The sequence below is a fragment of the Neomonachus schauinslandi genome, chromosome 8 (genome assembly GCF_002201575.2).
Source record: "Neomonachus schauinslandi chromosome 8, ASM220157v2, whole genome shotgun sequence".
In the NCBI taxonomy this organism is placed as follows: Eukaryota; Metazoa; Chordata; class Mammalia; order Carnivora; family Phocidae; genus Neomonachus; species Neomonachus schauinslandi.
In genome coordinates, this window is record NC_058410.1 from 77,742,610 (window position 1) to 77,758,510 (window position 15,901).

A 15,901-nucleotide genomic window follows, 5' to 3' on the forward strand; every position below is an offset into this window, starting at 1 on the left:
AACAACTACTGTCACCATCAATTATTTTAATGACAAAAGGGGTTCTCCCCCCAAAACTATTTTGCTGAGAGTAGCAACAAGAAAATGGTTTAAAACCCTGGGCAAAAAAGGGAAGATATTTTTCCTTAATACTCACATTCTGTTTTAATCTTTGGCAATGAGACCAGAAAGAAATGTTCAAAAAGTAGATTATCTGTATATTCTTATGAGCTCAAATGAGTTTTACAGATACAGACAATTAACATTTTAGGAAATCTAGGATAAAATCCTGTTGATATTCATCACTGTTTTGCAGATTATAGATTCATCTGTATGGTTCATTAAATTTCCTCTTTAAAAAAAAAAGAAAACACACAAACACACACACAACCCACCATGACTCTGTTCACAGATGTGGACCAATTCAGCGGGAGACATCAACTTTGTAAGGCAATAAAGGAACAAGAGGTTGGATACACAGAGAGATGCCCCATATTACAACACACACAGATTACTATTTTTATCCCAGGAAAAAAAAGAACCTCCCTCTTCACTTCAAGTGCTTCAAGCTAGGACAAAAAAGCAAAATGAGAAAAACAGTTCTCTTGGCAGTAGTATTAGAAAATTATATTCCAAAAGATGTTCACATTTTCTTTCATTTTACAAATGAAAGAAGGAGCATTTTGCCAAAACCCCCAAAACCTTTTAAAGGTTTTGTAAATTCTATTGTTAAATTCAGGTAAAGAAGATGGTACAGAATAGTACCATCCAAGAGAACTATAACAAAAGCCATACATGTAATTTAACATTTTACAGTGGCCATATTAAAAAAAAAAGGTGAAATTTGTTTTACTATTTGATTTAACCCAATATATCCAAAATATTATCATTTAAAAATGCAATCAATACAAAAATTATTAATAAGATATTTTACATTCTTTCTTTCATAGTAAGTCTTCTAGTATGCCAGATCCTTAGTCTATTAAAAATGCTGTTCCTGGGCAGCAGGAGCCTCAGAAGGTAAGACTGCATTGTAGTTTCTCATTCTTATACCCACCAGTCAGTTCACACACATGAAAACATGCTATCGGCACAGCACACTGGGTTATATTTGCAGACTACAGATCTAGCTCATTCAGCTTAAGGATTATTTAATTACGAGTATAGGTTCAAAATGATCTCCTATGACTTAAGTGAACTTTTTTGATGTCCTTTTCAGCGTAACATCATTTTGTCCTAGTGTAAGTCTATGACATGTTGGTAAGCTAAGAAAAAGTGCATATATAAACATGCAGTCTATATAAAGATTTCCTTTCGATAAAATTTTATAGCAGAAAACCTAATGTGACAATCTCCTACCAAATAACTAGAATTGATGGGCCTTAAGATAGCTTCAAAGAAAGAACCCTACTAGAGCATAGAGGGGTTTCCAAAGTACATCTTCTCTGGGATAATATGCTGACAAGTTGAAAATTAGCACACAATAAGAACACACAATATATGCATTTAACTTTATTTTCTCCAAATAGAAGAAAGTTTCACATGCTTTTCATACTTCTGGAAATTGCTTCAGAAGATTTTTCTACTCTAAATATAGTTTCTCTTTAATAGTTAAATAAGCGTTAACCGATAAAAGGTTAAGTATTAAGAACTTTAAAAATTAATAATTAAAAAACAAAACACAATAGAAAAAAAGGTAAGAGACATGAAGAATTTCCGAATTCCTACTTAGGAATTACCATAATAAAACATGTTCAATTTATTAGTAATCAAATATGTGCAAAATGAAACCACAATGAGATACCATTTTACATTTTTCGGCTTGGCAAAAATTTGATTCTGATGATCCCGAACGTTGGCGAGGATCTAGAGTACTGAAAATTCTTGGATACCAGTGAAAGTGTAAGCTGGTACCATGACTTTGGAAAACAATTTGGCCTTATCTGTTAAGAGTTGATAAGGTGCTTTATTGTTCGACACAGCAATTCTATTCAAGCTATACATCCAGTCTTGGTTATGTGCACCAGAAGTCATATAAAAGAATGTTCATAGCAACACTGCCTTTTTCTATTTCAAAGAAAGATGCAGTTCAATATCCAGTGACCGGAGAAGGGAAAAACTGTGATACAGTCATACAATGAAGTAGTACTTAGCCGTGAAAATAAACCAGGACACTTGTTACAAAATGATAATGCCCAACTGCAATGAACATAAAGTGATAGAAGAATACAGTTTAATGCCATTATTATTATTATTTAAAGTACATATGATAAAGGAGGTAAAATGATAAAGGAGAGAAAGGCTATGATCCACAGAGTTCATGAGAGGGGCTCCCACTCTCAAACAGGGATGGGATAGGGCCCTAGAAGAGCACTCAGTGCCTCAGAGAAAAGGCAATGAGCTGGTGGCAGGCACACAGGGGTTTATTACTCTTTATATTTTAGTGTATGTGTGTGTGTATAGATGTATGCGTATATATTCCATTGCATGAAATAATTTTAAAGCCTGGAAGGGTTGTAACAAACAAAGATTACACATAACGTCTCTCCAGATGACGAATGGAGCACTATGAACTGACCTCAATCATTCATCACTTGGCAGTAACTGCTGCCCTTGATTCCGTTTTTCTCCTTCTTCAGGATAGAGACTGCTGTCCTGCTCAGACAGTACCCATTACATTCCAGGAGCTCAACACATGCTGATTGAAAGGATGACCAAACCAACCTGACCTGCATTTCTAGAAGAACTAGGAAAACTGAAAATCTGGGGTATAAGTGGGCAGTGATTACCTGGCTTATTTGGTTTCACAATTTAGCACATTTCCTTCAAACTTACAGCCTGTTCTCTTTTATCTCCTCCTTTACCCTCCTTCGGTCTTGCTGTTTAAGGTCTGAAATAGTTCAGTGACGAGATCAGCCTCTGACTCTGCCTTCAGAAGTGTCTTCTGCTTTCAGAGAGGGCTGCCTCAAGGGGGGCCCTGCTATCTAAGGGTGGCAGCTACACTGTACTTGGGTTTTTGCACCCAATTAAGGGAACAAATCCACCAGTCTGTGGCTTCAGTGTACTCAGGAAACCACAATCATCTATTGGAACCAACCAAGGGAACAAGAGATTTAATGCTTCCTTGGCCCTGGTCACTGCCTGAGAGCATTCTGTGATCACCTCCCAACACACATGTACACAGGAGCACATACATGTTTGTCTCCTCAAATGGGCAAATGATCCGTCCGCATTTTTACAACTAATCTGCAGCATTCAGGTATGAGATTCATGAGTGGGAGTAGAAGTATAACATCCCAACTAAACAGGAAGGTTTCAACCAAACACAGAACTAAAATTAGAAAAGATATAAGAAATGGTAGGGAACAAACACTCCATTTTCAGAATATGTGTTTTCTGGAATTTATTTCTCTTTAATGCTGAATATAAAATCTGAGATTGCACCAATGCCTTTAGAAACAAACGCATACACACTGAAATCTAAAAACAATTATGTACATCAAAGTGGGCCCTGACACTTAAGAAATGCTGTTAAATGGAAAGTATTTCTAGAAAAAGCAAAACCCTACACAGCAAAACCAAATTTAAAAAAAAAAAACAAACAATAGAAAGAGGCTTTGGTACCTTTCAATAACAGAAGACAAAAATAAATTTAGTTCATTTTTAAAGTCATGTAATACAAAAACAGCTAGGTGTCTGGAGGAATCTATAAAACAGAAACAAATCTAAAATATATTAGAGTCTGAGAGAGAAAAAAATCTTCCTTTTCTCCTCTTTGATTTTAATAGAACACCAGAATTTGGAAAAATAAGTATTTCCCCAACTAAATTTTCTTTTGGTCTGCATATACCTAGCAGGATGGCACTCTGTATTTTATCTAATTTTAAACTGGCATAATTTTATTTTTAGCAGCACATTTTCTTTGTCCCAATAAGCCTAACACAGGAAATAAAAATTCTGTCTTGAAATGCCTTTGATATTACATCTACGTCTGTAACTCCCACCTAGTTCTTTCCTAGGTTTTTAAGACTGTGAATATTCAAATCTAAAGGCAGCTAGTTAAAGAAAGGAACAGGAAATCATTACATGTTTGGAATTTAGCGGGTAAAACAGTACAAGGAAAGAGACAGTATTCTCTGAACACAATGTGGTCCCAGAGGGCAATACGTCAGTACTCTGCAGAGCCTGGGTATTGCAGCAAATGCCACACAGTGTGCTTCTACCTCACTCATAACAAGTATAGTATCAGCCAGGGCTGGTCTCTCCTATTTCTATGCTGATTTTAAAATAATAATAATAATAATGATGATGATGATGAGGTGAGGGGAAGACGATGTGTGACTGGTAGCAATTTAGCAATATCATCCATCTAGTCTGTTTAGGAAACCATTCTGGTCCTACAATAACCACAGTAATGCAAAAGCTTTAAGATGAACAAATCTGAATAGCTATCTTTGTCTAGCAAGTTATCATGTTGATCCCCCAACCCCAGAATTTAACTTGCAAGGCCTCAATCTTACCAAGTTGGTTCTTGGTGCTCATTGGCAAGAGTAGATTAAATGTAAGTTAGATCACTGTAGCATTAAATTTTTAAAATTGTTGTATCTGCAAATGAAATTCTAAGTCTTATCAGAAGACACATTTACTCAAACACGATATCCAGTTCAAAATAAAAGATTCCTGGATAGTCCCTGGGATTTCTCAAATGGAATTTGACCTGGATCTTATTTAATGCCAACTAAGCAGTAATACCCATGATTTCACAACAGCTTTCCTTGGAGAGAAAATTGTGGATCATGTATTGGTTCCAGTCAAGTTGAAATCTGTGGCATGATCTTCTGGTTGTAGTCCTGGGCTGCAAATCTCAGGCTGGGATTTCAGTGTCCACATTCAACAAGTCCTTCAGAGTGGTCCGCATTTACTTAGTTGAGGGTGAGGGAACACAGGGGACAGGACTTTCATTCTTATGTCCTTTCAATTTCTTACATCCTGCTTAGCATCTGAATGACAGGTCCAGCATCAGGATGCTGAGAAAAGCAGAATATTTTAGGCAAACCTCTAAGAATTTATCCTATTCAAGACTGTTTATGTATGGCAACTAAAAACTCTAAAGACCATAAGAAGGGACAAGGATGGAGAAAAGCAGCCTCTGTCTGAAGGAAGTCAACATGTTCAGCATCCGCTCCAAAGGGAGTAGAGATTCTGCATGCCAAGTACAATTCGGAGCTATTCTCTGACAGCCCTATCTCATATACACTGCTCTGAAAGCTCACTGGTATCCATGTATAGAATGGGAACATGTATCTGCAGTATTCTGAAAAAGCTGGGACTGTACATTGGCCAGAAATAAGAGCAAGCCATTAGAGGTCTGGTGAAAAGCAACCGAGGAAAAAAATGAAAATTGTACCCCAATATTAGTATCTTTTCATATGCCTCATCAAGGGCTCATAAAATATATCTAACCAAGATCTTCCTTTCTCAAAAAAAAAAAATATATATAATCCATTCACAAAATAGAATAAGCAGCTGTTAGGGAAGCTGCATTTAAAAATATGTTACTTGTGCATAAATAAGTTGCTAGAGCTGAAAATCCCTTCAGATAGGAGTCAGATCATTTCCCTCTAAATTTACTGTCTAATTAGTACACCTCCTAAAATATACCTTTTACGCTGTCTTTTACATTTAAATGAAACTTTTCCCTTGCAAGAGATGCAGAACCCTTTATTTTCCAAAATACCAACTATTTTTATCCCTGTAACTTGGTCCTGATCACACATTGTTGTGACAGTGATTTTTGGAAACATCTGGAGGAGTTTGGAGGATTTATGGAAATAAGAGTGTCCATTACCAAAGGAGGCTAGAACATCTTTTTCTATAGGTGCTATTACAAAGCACTGGAATAGTGATGGCTGCGACTTTTGCAGCAAAAATCTTCAGCCCTTTGTCAACCAGCATTGCTTTTTTTCTGTCTGATCAAAAGATTCTAATAGTCTGGCAAACTAATTTCAAGGATACAATCCAGGCCACTTAAAGAGAGGCAGGTCTGAGCAATACTGCCATCAGCTACAACCTAGGGCAGATTCAGCATTTTCTCTCCAATGGTGCTACCCATTTATCTTTCAGTCATTAAGGAAGCACAGCTATAACAGGTTAGAGTACCTCCAGGTGAATGAGGCAACTGCAGGCAATTCTGAAAATAAGAAAAAAACCACCACAGTCCTGATTTGGTTTAAAGCAATCATGCAATCCCATTATACCCATGTCTTCCAAAAACACCTTTTCCATGGCAAGCAAAGTTACTGATGATGCACGTGGCTTTAGTCACAGTGACGTATTAGGTAAGCAGGTGTGTGCTGAGTACCAGGGGGCGCTCCAAAATACATCTCCGTTATCTTCCACTTGTCTTCTCTAAGGTTCTGCCTATTAATTTAAAAAAAGAAAAAAAAAAAAAAGGTCAGTTGTTGGATTGGGTTGACAAGAAAATTCAGCCTGGTGATGATATTTTAAATGTCAGGAATGGAGATGTTGGAAATCACAATAAATCACCCCCATGTGATTGATGACAGCAAATCCTAGGTTTCAGGAGCAGCACAGATTTCAATCACAGCCACCCAACCTGCCAAATGTCAAAGTGGAAAGGAAGCCACATGTTTCCAAAGGCTGTTGAGACTCCTCTCAGAGGCACTACTCCCCCTGTACCCAGGTGAGTGGGATGTGTGTGGGTACTTCACTTGGGGCCTGCGGAGGGCCACCAGAGCTGAAGAACAGCACCAGTATGGCCAAAACTCTTAGTAAATAAGCTGCTGCCCAATCCCCCCAGGGCCACCTCTGGCCCTCCTCCCAGGAGAGCTCCATGTTTCAGCCACTAAACGGACACCTGCCATGGCGGGGGGTGGGGGAGGGTGGGACTTCCAAGACATGCTCAAGCTAGCTCTGGCTGGTCAGTGCCCAGGATTTACTAGCTGTTACATTACTTTGAATATCACCCCTGAATGGTAGGGATCCCAAAGCAGAAACTTCTACTCCAGGCCCTGCTTTGAGTCTAATTAAACAACAAACTTGATGATTTTCTACCTGAAAATTATTGGTGAAAAGGCCTCCTTTTCTCTTAGGTATGTACCATGATGGGTTGGCTTCTACTGGCTCCAACCAGCCAAAGGAGGAAGTGGGCTCCCCCAGGATTTCCATACTTTCAATTTCTTGAGAAAAGTGAGAAATCTGTATTTTAAATATTAGCAACACATTTAAATTCTTTTCAAAGTTCTGTGTAGGAGAGACACACCCAGAGCCAATGTGGCCTATAGGCCACCATTTTGTGATCTCTTACCTTCTTCTGCCCTGTCCATTTTTGAGAACTGCCCAGAGTCTACCTTATACCTGGGCCTGTTGGGCTTGTGAACATTCTTCTCCTACCATCTCTCTACTCTCTCCTCACTGTGTATGAGCAATTACAGATGCTAATGTTGTCTTATATGTTCATTGGCAGGCTTTCTAGCCCTATTGTTTATGTACGTATACTGCAGAGAGTGAGGGAAAGGAAAGGAGAAAAGGGGGCTTCCACCTTTTAGTATATTATACCCGTGAATACTCTGTCTAGGCCTTTGAGTGTGGACTGTGGATTGAGTATGTATTACTACCAAGGTAAAAAAATAAATAGATAATTGGGGGGTGGGGAGGGGAAGCTGAATTGCTCTTAAACATATTTTCACCTCTCTCCTATGCAGTGTTAGTTGCTATTAACCCTTAAGGCCCTGAATGACTCATGAGAGAGGGTTGCACAAACACTGCACCATGGACTTCCACTCTGGTTCCATGTGCTCCTGCTCATACGATTGACTCAGGGGCTGGAATATGGTGTGCTGAATGGGTGGGGTTGCCCAGAGCCTTTAATGCCCTTGGAATGGTCTACTGAAATCAAGTAGTTGTCAATGGCATCAGAAGACCAACTTTAATACTGTGACCACAAGTCATGTGAAAATGCATATTTTATGGATTATAGGCTTCCTGGGAAATTTATGAGAGAATAAATATTTTTAAAGAGTAAAAAAGTCAGCCTTCAGAATCTCTAAGGAATCTACATCTTCAGGGGAAAATGAGAACAAAGACGGCAAGTGCACAGTATTTTTTTTTTTAAGGTTTTTGCATAGATAATGATGTCCACTAGATTTATGCATACTTTAGATTACTCCTACCCATGTTTTTTCCAGGTCTTTGAAGATAAATCTGGATTGTTTAATATCTTTGGATGAAATATGTTATAAAAATACTACAATTTTCCTAACAAGTATTCCAATGTTCCATCTTTATAAAAATAGTTGTAAGAACCTTTAAATATTATATGTGTGGGTTTTGCCACTGTTTAAAACATATGCATAGAAACCACCCACAACCATCTGTGGACTTAGTAATGTAAAAACAAAGCAAGATTTCACATCGGCTATGAACTGCGGGTGCTGGTGTATAATTTATATTATTGATAGTCTCTGCTTTCCTCCCATAGGTGTTCCAGAAACGGTACAGATCCTGAGTAGCCTCAAAAGACCTATTGCTGACAGACATCAAAGTACCCAGTAATGTACTTTCATTTCAATTCAGTGTTAAAAATAGATACTTTAGAATTCAGTCTCAATTTGAAATATGGCCAAAACCTCAACTGCCTTGTACATAAAGATTACAAGAAAATACACCCAAAAAAGTTAATATGCTTATCTCTGGGTGGTGGAATAATAGGTGATTTTTATTTTCTATTCTATACTTTGGTATTTTCCTAAATGAACCTTTCCTAAATAAGGCTACTTTCATAATCAGAAGAAAATAATATTTTTAAAGGGGGAAATAATCAAAATATTACCTTATTTAATAAAGAAATTCTGTTTTTTATTTTGAAAGTGAATCTATACGCTTCACAAACTTGTAATAATATATATAACTTCTGGTCTAAATATTAGAAAAGCTTGAGCCTTTTATGTTCCATCAAAGACATATGACATAATAAAGTAGCTTCAAAAAACATTTTGATTTAGTTCAGGAATTATAGTGTTTTTTTTTAAGGTTGACCATTTATTATTACAGACCATCTCCCTTCCAATGTAAAGGAGTTAAATGTGCAAAAAACCTTAAAGATATGGCTTTGATTCTGCTATTTCAAAAAATGTAAAGTAATGTAAACTTGCACTTTAAAACAGAAAGCACTTACTACCTTAAATTTTTCTTGGAGAAGGGGGGTATAGATTTTAAATAAAATAAATGATAGATAAAAATAAACTCTAATATACAACAATTGAAAATTAGAGGAAAATACCTTGGGCTTCTTCATGCATTTTTACACCAGGCAGTCTGACTATGCATTTGAGCGAGTGAAATTTAAAAATTTAGGAGACTTACACATGCATTCCTCTAACATCTTCAATCTCAACCCCTCGAGACAATTCAAGAAAGATGAATTTTATCTTGAAAGGGGTCCTCTAAGCAAAGAGAGAGCCTAAAAGCAACATAGACCAGAAAGGAACACAGACAATATACGGTAACAGTCACCTTACAGGCAATACAATGGCACTAAATTCCTATCTTTCAATAGTTACCCTGAATGTAAATGGGCTCAATGCCCCAATCAAAAGACACAGGCTATCAGACTGGATTAAAAAACAAGACCCATCGATATGCTGTCTGCAAGAGACTTGTTTTAGACCCAAAGACACCCCCAGATTGAAAGTGAGGGGGTGGAAAACCATTTACCATGCTAATGGACACCAAAAGAAAGCTGGGGTGGCAATCCTTATAACAAATTAGATTTTAAACCAAAGACTGTAATAAGAGATGAGGAAGGACATTATATCCTACTTAAAGGATCTATCCAACAAGAAGATCTAACAATTGTAAATATCTATGCCCCTAACATGGGAGCAGCCAATTATATAAGGCAATTAATAACAAAAGCAAAGAAACACATCGACAACAATACAATAATAGTGGGGGACTTTAACACCCCCCTCACTGAGATGGACAGATCGTCTAAGCAAAAGATCAACAAGGAAATAAAGACTTTAAATGACACACTGGACCAAATGGACTTCACAGACATATTCAGAACATTCCACCCCAAAGCAACGGAATACACATTCTTCTCTAGTGCCCATGGAACATTCTCCAGAATAGATCACATCCTAGGTCACAAATCAGGTCTCAACTGGTACCAAAAGATTGGGATCATTCCCTGCCTATTTTCAGACCACAATGCTTTGAAACTAGAACTCAATCACAAGAGGAAAGTCGGAAAGAACTCAAATACATGGAGGCTAAAGAGCATCCTACTGAAGAATGAATGGGTCAACCAGGAAATTAAAGAAGAATTAAAAAAATACATGGAAACCAATGAAAATGAAAACACAACTGTTCAAAATCTTTGGGATGCAGCCAAGGCAGCCCTAAGAGGAAAGTATATAGCAATACAAGCCTTTCTCAAGAAACAAGAAAGGTCTCAAGTACACAACCTAACCTTACACCTAAAGGAGCTGGAGAAAGAACAGCAAATAAAGCCTAAACCCAGCAGGAGAAGAGAAATCATAAAGATCAGAGCAGAAATCAATGAAATAGAAACTAAAAGAACAGTAGAACAGATCAACGAAACTAGGAGCCGGTTCTTTGAAAGAATTAACAAGATTGATAAACCCCTGGCCAGATTTATCCAAAAGAAAAGAGAAATGACCCAAATCAACAAAATCATGAATGAAAGAGGAGAGATCACAACCAACACCAAAGAAATACAAACAATTATAAGAACATATTATGAGCAACTCTATGCCAGCAAATTAGATAACCTGGAAGAAACGGATGCATTCCTAGAGATGTATCAACTACCAAAACTGAACCAGGAAGAAATAAAAAACCTGAACAGACCTATAACCACTAAGGAAATTGAAGCAGTCATCAAAAATCTCCCAAAAAACAAAAGCCCAGGGCCAGATGGCTTCCCAGGGGAATTCTACCAAACATTTCAAGAAGAATTAATACCTATTCTTCTGAAACTGTTCCAAAAAATAGAAATGGAAGGAAAACTTCCAAACTCATTTTATGAGGCCACCATTACCTTGATCCCCAAACCAGACAAAGACCCCATCAAAAAGGAGAATTACAGACCAATATCCCTGATGAACATGGATGCAAAAATTCTCACCAAAATACTAGCCAGTAGGATCCAACAGTACATTAAAAGGAGTATTCACCACGACCAAGTGGGATTTATCCCTGGGCTGCAAGGTTGGTTCAACATCCGCAAATCAATCAATGTGATACAATACATTAACAAAAGAAAGAACAAGAATCATATGATCCTCTCAATAGATGCAGAAAAAGCTTTTGACAAAATACAGCATCCTTTCTTGATCAAAACTCTTCAGAGTATAGGCATAGAGGGTACATACCTCAATATCATAAAAGCCATCTATGAAAAACCTACAGTGAATATCATTCTCAATGGGGAAAAACTGAGAGCTTTCCCCCTAAGGTCAGGAACGCGGCAGGGATGTCCACTATCACCACTGCTATTCAACATAGTATTGGAAGTCCTAGCCACAGCAATCAGACAACAAAAAGAAATAAAAGGCATCCAAATTGGCAAAGAAGAAGTCAAACTCTCACTCTTTGCAGATGATATGATACTTTATGTGGAAAACCCAAAAGACTCCACCCCAAAACTGCTAGAACTCATACAGGAATTCAGTAAAGTGGCAGGATATAAAATCAATGCACAGAAATCAGTGGCATTCCTATACACCAACAACAAGACAGAAGAAAGAGAAATTAAGGAGTCGATCCCATTTACAATTGCACCCAAAACCATAAGATACCTAGGAATAAATCTAACCAAAGAGATAAAGGATCTGTTCTCAGAAAACTATAAAATACTCATGAAAGAAATTGAGGAAGACACAAAGAAATGGAAAAACGTTCCATGCTCATGGATTGGAAGAACAAATATTGTGAAGATGTCAATGCTACCTAGAGCAATCTACACATTCAATGCAATCCCCATCAAAATACCATCCACTTTTTTCAAAGAAATGGAACAAATAATCCTAAAATTTGTATGGAACCAGAAAAGACCGCGCATAGCCAGAGGAATGTTGAAAAAGAAAAGCAAAACCGGCAGCATCACAATTCCGGACTTCCAGCTCTATTACAAAGCTGTCATCATCAAGACAGCATGGTACTGGCACAAAAACAGACACATAGATCAATGGAACAGAATAGAGAGCCCAGAAATGGACCCTCAACTCTATGGTCAACTCATCTTTGACAAAGCAGGAAAGAATGTCCAACGGAACAAAGACAGTCTCTTCAACAAATGGTGTTGGGAAAATTGGACAGCCACATGCAGAAGAATGAAACTGGACCATTTCCTTACACCACACACAAAAATAGACTCCATTTGGTTGAAAGACCTCAATGTGAGACAGGAGTCCATCAAAATCCTAAAGGAGAACACAGGCAGCAACCTCTTTGACCTCAGCCGCAGCAACTTCTTCCTAGAAACATCACCAAAGGCAAGGGAAGCAAGGGCAAAAATGAACTATTGGGACTTCAACAAGATAAAAAGCTTTTGCAAAGCAAAGGAAACAGTCAACAAAACCAAAAGACAACTGACAGAATGGGAGAAAATATTTGCAAATGACATTATCAGATAAAGGGCTAGTATCCAAAATCTATAAAGAACTCATCAAACTCAACACCCAAAGAACAAAGAATCCAATCAAGAAATGGGCAGAAGACATGAACAGACATTTTTCCAAAGAAGACATCCAAATGGCCAACAGACACATGAAAAAGTGCTCAATATCGCTCGGCATCAGGGAAATCCAAATCAAAACCTCAATGAGATACCACCTCAACCAGTCAGAATGGCTAAAATTAACAAGTCAGGAAACGACAGATGTTGGCGGGGATGCGGAGAAAGGGGAACCCTCCTACACTGTTGGTGGGAATGCAAGCTGGTGCAGCCACTCTGGAAAACAGTATGGAGGTTCGTCAAAAAGTTGAAAATAGAGCTACCCTACAACCCAGCAATTGCACTACTGGGTATTTACCCCAAAGATACAAATGTAGGGATCTGAAGGGGTACGTGCACCCCGATGTTTATAGCAGCAATGTCCACAATAGCTAAACTGTGGAAAGAGCCAAGATGTCCATCGACAGATGAATGGATAAAGAAAATGTGGTATATATATACGATGGAATATTATGCAGCCATCAAAAGGAATGAGATCTTGCCATTTGCAACAATGTGGATGGAACTGGAGGGTATTATGTTGAGTGAAATAAGTCAAACAGAGAAAGACATGTATCATGTGATCTCACTGATATGAGGAATTCTTAATCTCAGGAAACAAACTGAGGGTTGCTGGAGTGGGGGGTGGGGTGGGAGGGATGGGGTGACTGGGTGATAGACACTGGGGAGGGTATGTGCTCTGGTAAGCGCTGAGAATTGCGCAAGACTGTTGAATCTCAGATCTGTACCTCTGAAACAAATAATGCAATATATGTTAAGAAAAAAAAAGAAGAAGAAGAAGGTAGCGGGAGGGGAAGAATGAAGCGGGGGAAATCGGAGGGGTAGACGAACCATGAGAGACGATGGACTCTGAAAAACAAACAGGGTTCTAGAGGGGAGGGGGGTGGGAGGATGGGTTAGCCTGGTGGTGGGTATTGAGGAAGGCACATTCTGCATGGAGCACTGGGTGTTATGCACAAACAATGAATCATGGAACACTTCATCTAAAACTAATGATGTAATGTATGGGGATTAACATAAGAATAAAAAAATAAAATAAAATAAATAAAATAAAAAAAAAAAGAGAGATGAATTTTAAAAAAAGAAAAGATTTACCTACCTTTGATGCCAACCGTGGTTTCAGGCCTAAGAATGAATAGACTGTGTTGCTTTCCTTTGCTTCAAAAAAACTGTCATAATCCTAGAAAAAAGAGGAAGAGAAAAGAAAAAAAAAAAAGCAAAAATTATCAGTATTTGGTGCTTTTGAAAAATTCTTTATGGAAACGAGAAAATGTACCATTGCTCCATGCAGGCCAGGGAAGGGCTACATAAATCTACTGGATTTGCTCTGCTTGAGCATAAAAATTTCTCTGAGTATGACGATGTGTGTACCGTGTTTTTAATGCAAGGCCTGTGATAGGACTAAAATGTAAAACACTGACAAGACCAGTGAAATTGGAACATGTTCCCTTTCCCTCTTGTGCCAAACTAACATTTATTTGTGTGAAATCACTCTGATCAAAGATTTTACTTCTAGTGCTTCAATATGAAAGGCTGACTCCCAATTCCATTCTTGGTATTTTGTTATCTAGGGCTTTAAAAAAAAATCACTGGGTAAACAGAAAGCCATAAAGATCTCCATGTGTCAGTACAAGTGCTTCTATTCTGCTTTTGAAGTTTTCCACATTCTTTCAGACTACGTCTTCAGAGAGAATAAAAAGATCAAATAAAACCTAGAGGAAACTATATCCTCTGTAACATTTATCTTTGCCTCAGACACAGAATCATTTTTTTCTTCCTACTTTCACAAGAGAGACCAACAAGGAATTCTGGTCAATGTGTTCATCAATTGTTTCTTTTCAAATGTTTGCCTAGATATAACTCTATGGTTTCTAAGTTGAGGTAAAGCAGACTTAAAAACTGGTAGAAGTCCCTTTGATCACTTTATCCAAAGGATAAATCCGAAGGATAAATGTAAGCAGACAATGATCAGAATCATTTGTAGCAATTTGCTCTGTGCCAGGCGCCTTATAATCAGTACTTCATTTAATCCCCACCACAGACCACCAGGTTGGAGACTGGCTCGGAGCAAAGAAATATTTTGCCCAAGCTTAACAGGCAATCCGTGAAAGAGCTGAGATTTGGGGCCAATTCTCATTGACATAGAAATCAATGCTTTTTGGACTCTGTGATGCTTCTTGGCCAAGAAGAAACCAGGTATGGGGCACCCTGTATATCAGTCACTGAGCCCCAGTGAATCCACTGCTGAGCTGAGCCAATGGCATCACAAATATTTTTGAAACCTGTCTAGGAATCTAAATGAGAGTCCATGACTTAGAGAATGGAGATTTGCTTCTTGCAAAGGATGCCTCAATGATGAAAAAAATCTTCGAGTTATTTCACTCTGTATAGAGACTCTCTTGTTCAAATGCTTTAGCAAGTTGAGTCTCACGTGGTTTTGAAGGTAGCTTGATTTTAATTCACAATCATCTCAGCCTCAGGCCTTCCACTCCCTGCTCCTTCCATAGATCTTCAGGTGGTAGCTCCCTCTGCAATTCAGGAGTGGGCCTAATACAGTGCACCGCCAAAGAGAGCCTTCTTGACCTGACGAGAAGGAGCAATCCATCTGAAAAGGGAGGCTCAGCAAAAAATGTACTTCAAAAATGGCATTTTAAGCTGAAATCTGAAGGGGGAGAAGAGTTGACCAAGCAAAGGGTTGGGACAGGGGTATTCAGGACAGAAAACAGCACTGGTGAAGAGGGAAGCTGGCAAGTCTGACAGGGACAAGCATATGCCAGACTGTATCAAACCAAGAAAGAGATTTTGAATTTTATCTTAAGTACAAAAGGAAATCATGTATAGGTTCTGAGCAAGGAGCAGAATGAGCTAGTTTCCCTTAAGAAAATAGCTAAGTTAGGGGCATCTGGGTGGCTCAGTCGGTTAAGTGTCCAACTCTCTTGATTTCGGCTCAGGTAATGATCTCAGGGTCCTGGGATCGAGCCCCACATTGTACTCCGTGCTCAGAGGGGAGTCTGCTAGAGATTCTCTCTCTTGCCCTCTGCCCCTCTCCCCTGCTCACGTGCACACTCTCTAAATAAATGGATAAAATCTTAGAAAGAAAGAAAGAAAGAAAGAAAGAAAGAAAGAAAGAAAGAAAGA

The 15,901-nt window shown here is 38.3% G+C and overlaps 1 protein-coding gene across 1 annotated transcript in view; it reads right to left on the reverse strand.

The window, feature by feature from the left end:
- Window positions 1–5,777: 5,777 nt before the first annotated feature.
- The window catches only part of SH3BGRL2 (SH3 domain binding glutamate rich protein like 2), a 60,266-nt gene continuing 50,142 nt past the window's right edge, over window positions 5,778–15,901 (reverse strand). Inside the window, exons 3-4 of the mRNA XM_021693598.1 lie at window positions 13,863–13,943; window positions 5,778–6,399 (exon numbers count right to left, since the gene is read on the reverse strand). Of these exons, the coding sequence (XP_021549273.1) occupies window positions 6,388–6,399; window positions 13,863–13,943 (93 nt within the window). The 3' untranslated portion in view covers window positions 5,778–6,387. The remainder of the gene's footprint in view (window positions 6,400–13,862; window positions 13,944–15,901) is intronic.